Source organism: Nannobrachium achirus (assembly GCF_963921795.1).
Source record: "Nannobrachium achirus genome assembly, chromosome: 24".
NCBI lineage: Eukaryota > Metazoa > Chordata > Actinopteri > Myctophiformes > Myctophidae > Nannobrachium > Nannobrachium achirus.
The window spans coordinates 502,905-507,904 of NC_137831.1; the positions used below are offsets into that span (position 1 = coordinate 502,905).

The 5,000-nt window shown below is 43.6% G+C and overlaps 1 protein-coding gene across 1 annotated transcript in view; it reads left to right on the forward strand.

The window, feature by feature from the left end:
• The window catches only part of LOC308280536 (caveolae-associated protein 1-like), a 38,350-nt gene that overhangs the window by 1,178 nt on the left and 32,172 nt on the right, over positions 1-5,000 (forward strand). Inside the window, exon 2 of the mRNA XM_080720851.1 lies at positions 1,737-1,808. Coding sequence (XP_080576977.1) covers positions 1,737-1,808 — 72 coding nt within the window. The remainder of the gene's footprint in view (positions 1-1,736; positions 1,809-5,000) is intronic.

A 5,000-nucleotide genomic window follows, 5' to 3' on the forward strand; every position in this document is an offset into this window, starting at 1 on the left:
CTTGATCCCACACTGAACTAAGCATAATTAAGTGAATCCTGGAGATGTGGCGTAACGGCATGGTAGCCGCAAATTGCAACACTAGATTTTATTTTAATCGGTTGAATCTAGGGTTGCAATACCTCCCATAGGCAGCCAATGCATCAAAACAGTTTTTTGCTAATCTGATTGTATTAAACAATGTCAAACTGACCAATATTGGGGCTGTATGGAAAGCTTGGAGTATCCTCTTACTATCTGCAAAGTGTTTGTTTCATAAAAAAATGTTAGGAGCTACTTTCTATCAAGAAATTGGCTTCAGGTGATTATTTTTTTAAGTGCTGGAGTTTGGAAGCGCTTGTGGGAAGTCACTCAGCGGTCCTGTGTACCAGCTGGTTCTAAATGTCACATAATGCAGGAGGCAGCGGGACACTGCGTAATAGAAGACGAGCGCTTCCGAAGTTCAACACTTAGAAAATAAACCATGTCTGCTCAGATTTCTTGACATAAAGTAGCTCATAACATGTCTACGGTGGAGTTTTATGAAAGAAACTCTTTGCAGATAGAAAGATGATACTCCAAGCTTTCCATACAGCCACAATATAGGTGAATTTGAAGTTGTTTATTACAATCAGATTAGCAAAAAACTGTTTTGATGCATTGGCTGCCTATGGGAGGTATTGCAACCCTAGATTCATCCGATTAAAATAAAATCTAGTGTTGCAATTTGCGGCTAACAGTATGGATTTCTACACAGAGAGGGCAGTTCTTTCAAAATAAGATGTTGCATTCAAGTTCAGGAGAGTTTGGACAAGGCAATTCTCTTGAATGCTGCCTTCAGGTATGGCATGGAAAGAGGATATTTGCATTTCTTTCACCATAGTAAAAACTGCATTCATGGTCTGGAGAGGACACTTTTTTACAGATGGGTAAAAGGGCAGGGGCTCAAGCCCCCTGGTGTGCACGTGCCTGAAGTAAGATCATTGGAAACAAACAACTGCAACGTCAGGATATCTAGACCAGTGTTTCTCAACCTTTTTTTCTGCATGGTCACACTTTTCATGTCCCAAGAATCCATGGTCACACCAACATAATACGGGGCTGTAAATATCATCACTGTCGGGAAGAAACCTCGTATCTCCAAGTTTCAAATTTGTACGTTTCTTCGCAAAGCAAAGCCCTGCTTCATCATACAATCATTTAAACTAGTGAAAACAGCAGATCTACAAGCACACAATGCCTCACACCATGAGGCGTTGTGTGCTTGTAGATCGGCTGTTTTCACTACGTGTGTGACACTTTTGTATGATGAAGTAGGGCTTTTATTTTATAAAAAAAAAACATACAGATTTGAAACTTGGAGATACAAGGTTTTTGCCTGACAGTGACGATATTGATCATTTTCACTCCCAGCACCTTATATTTATAGCATATTTTAGAGATTATGTTGTGAGGAAAACATTGAACATTGAGACGGGTTAGACTCTGGTGTCCTGCATAAACTAACACTCAAGTTTCAATTGAAAACCACTGGATTGTAGAATGTAATTAAAATAGAATGTAATTAAAATAGAATGTAATTAAAATAGAATGTAATAAAGTATTTAATGTAATATTCTCCACAGACTCAGCATGAGAGCACCAGAGGAACAGAGCTGAATGTAATAAAGTATTGAATGTAATAAAGTATTGAATGTAATAAAGTATTGAATGTAATAAAGTATTGAATGTAATAAAGTATCTCCTTCTTTCCACAGACTCAGCATGAAAGCCAGGAGCTTCAGGTTCCAGAGGAGGAGCACAGCTTTGCTCCAGAGGAGATCAACAAGGTAGCCATGCTCTTATGATGTTTACCTTCACCATGCTCTTAGCCACCATGTTTTCCTGCAAACGTGTTCCCCACTGGAACAAAACTCTGGTCTAGGAGGTGGGCTTGTATTTCTGTTCCCCACTGGAACAAAACTCTGGTCTAGGAGGTGGGCTTTTATTTCTGTTCCCCACTGGAACAAAACTCTGGTCTAGGAGGTGGGCTTGTATTTCTGTTCCCCACTGGAACAAATTCTGGTCTAGGAGGTGGGCTTGTATTTCTGTTCCCCACTGGAACAAAACTCTGGTCTAGGAGGTGGGCTTGTATTTCTGTTCCCCACTGGAACAAAACTCTGGTCTAGGAGGTGGGCTTGTATTTCTGTTCCCCACTGGAACAAAACTCTGGTCTAGGAGGTGGGCTTGTATTTCTGTTCCCCACTGGAACAAAACTCTGGTCTACGACTCCTGCTCCGTCGGTTGCACTCGCAATAAACAATATACAAACAAAAACATTGATTCAGGTGATGTTACACCTGTTAGGCTGGACTCACACATATGCGTGAAACATCTTCTCCGTATCGTCTGAGAATGGCCACTGGGGGCGCCCTACTAATGCATTGTCAATGGAAGGTTGTTTGGTTTTTGTCGTTGCCGTGTCTCTTGGCCAAAAGACAGGCTGTGGTTGAGCTACGGCGCCCCCAGTGGCCATTCTCGATACGGAGAAGAGGTTTCGCGCCTTAAGAGCGAGTTAAGAGCTACAATCTGTTTTAGTTTGTTCGCTGGGGAATGTAAACAGACCCGCACCGCATGGGGAATGTAAACAGACCCGCACTGCATGACGTGACATCCATTAAACACAGCACTTCCGCTAGAAATCTTGGAACCAAGCGGAAGTCATATTGTGTCCAGGGTGATCTCTGGTTCAGACAGGGATCTCCATGTATGGCCATAAAAGGGATTGTATGTATGATGTCAGATAGACATCATAGGACTTTCACATAACAAATAACTGAGTAAGCATGTTTGGGCTCTCACAGCATATCTCCATATACAGTACATGGATCTCCATATATGGGTACCAGGGGTCTCCATATATGGGTAACTGGTCCGATATACATCACTGGGCAGATGCAAAGAATTCAGGCTTTTGCAAATCCCGCCCCATTCTGCCCTGTTACTATGGTGGTACATTTGACCCTGGGCAGATTGTTTTTTATAGTGGCAGTGAATGGGGGGACAGGGTATTTTCATTGCCTCATTATTGCAATTTAAAGTACCAAAGGAAAAACATCTAGGAGATATTAATAAAAAGGGAAGACAAAGGTACAGTAGTTACATTGCAAAACAGGGGGTTTCCCCGAAAATATATGTTTTAATTTGTTTAATCCCAGTGGGACAGAATCACCTTTGCAGATTCTTTTATAGTGGAAGTGGATGGGATTTTTTTTTCATAGCCTCATTACAGCTATATAAAGTACCAAAAAAAAAACACATCTACGTGATATTAATAAAAAGGGAAGAAAAAGGTACAGTAATTAAATAGCAAAACAGTAGTTTTCTCCCGAAAATATATGTTTTAATTAGTTTAATCCTCTGGATCAGAGAGAGAATAGAAAGAGAAAGCGCAGTGCATCTTGGGTAGGGAGATGACAGCCAGATTATAGTTCTCCTCACATAATAGGCTGGCTTTTCGTAATTCTGCCCATTTAAAATATATGTACCCAATCGTAACTCTTAGTTACATTGATAAGGTCCATGTGAACTAGTTTGTTGAAGCTTATTCATTATGATGAGCGAGATCGCTATCACCTCCCGCGGCCGTACTGGACGAACGCTGTGTCGCGCAGTGCGGACCGTTGTTGAAAGCCTGAAGCAACATTAAGGTCCCCTTAAGTAGGCTAAACCCCACCCCCAGACTGTATTCTCCACTGCACAAACTCCTCCCCCGTGTGGCAGTTCACCCTGCCACTGATATACTTTTAACAGTCTTAAAGGACCTACACCATGAATTTTCACTTTTTCTATTTTAAAACCTTTTTTTGGGGTCCCACTAGCACCTTCTATCCTCACAAAGTCCTATTTCTGACCATTGTGTCTTTCTCTGGTTTTGGGCAGACAGAGTTGAAAAGCTTTCCACGGGTTCTCAGAACAGTGCTGTTCTGAGAGTTGACGCATGTGACGTCACACGCGTTCCCCCCCCCCCCCCCCCCCGCCCTTCAGGTACAAACCAGAGCTACTCTTCTAAACCCAGCCCCTCATTTGTTTATAATTTGCTTAACCTCCATCTGCAGCTGGCTTACTGTTCTGGGGCTGCTCACTCAGTGCTCTCACTCTGCCTCCCTGTATAGTAGACAGTCATTTCCTTCTTTTATTCTATCAACATTTTTGCTATCAACATGTCCAAGGAGAAGTCTTAACGTTCCTGGATTGCACTATATATGTGACGTTATAGACTGCGAGGACCCAAGCTTCGTCCCTTCTAACAAGGTAACAAAAGACTATTTTTAATGATCCGAGGCCTTCTGAAGCCTGGGCCTAAATTTGCAATCCAGTGACGGAGCTCGCCGCGGTGGCCGGGTGGGAGCGAGCCGCCGAGCTCGCCGCGGTGGCCGGGTGGGTGCGGAGCTCCGCAGCCAGATGGAGGTCCACCGTGAGCAGTGCGAGCGCCCCGGAGCCCGCGGTCAAAAAGTTTCGGAACCCGGCTAGAGTGAGCTAAAACACCCCGGTCCTCCCTTCGCTATCCCCGGCTATAGAGAGCTTAAACACGCTGCCTCTTCTATCACTGTCCCCGGCTATAGAGGGAGCTGGCCGGCAACAGAGGGCACACACACCCCCGGTCTTCCCTTCGCTGTCCCCGCGGCTAGAGTGGGCTAAAACACCCCGCCTCTCCTCTCACTATCCCCAAACAGCGATCGCCGATTCTGAACGTACTTTACTATTATATGAAATGGATGCTTCCCTCTGTTTCCCAAACACTGGGTCGGGACCCATTTGTGAGTCGCGGAGACAGTTTTATGGTTTATGGGCTGTTATATTTCATACATTTTTATACATTATACATAAATACAATGTGGGTGGGGGGGTTGATTGTCTAATGTAGATTAACGTTCTCTAATGTCTGGTCTAGCAACGGTCGCCCTGTGTCATTTGACAGTAGGCTTATATCATACAACATAGGCCTACAATAGGCTATAATCAGAGCTGCAACATTATCC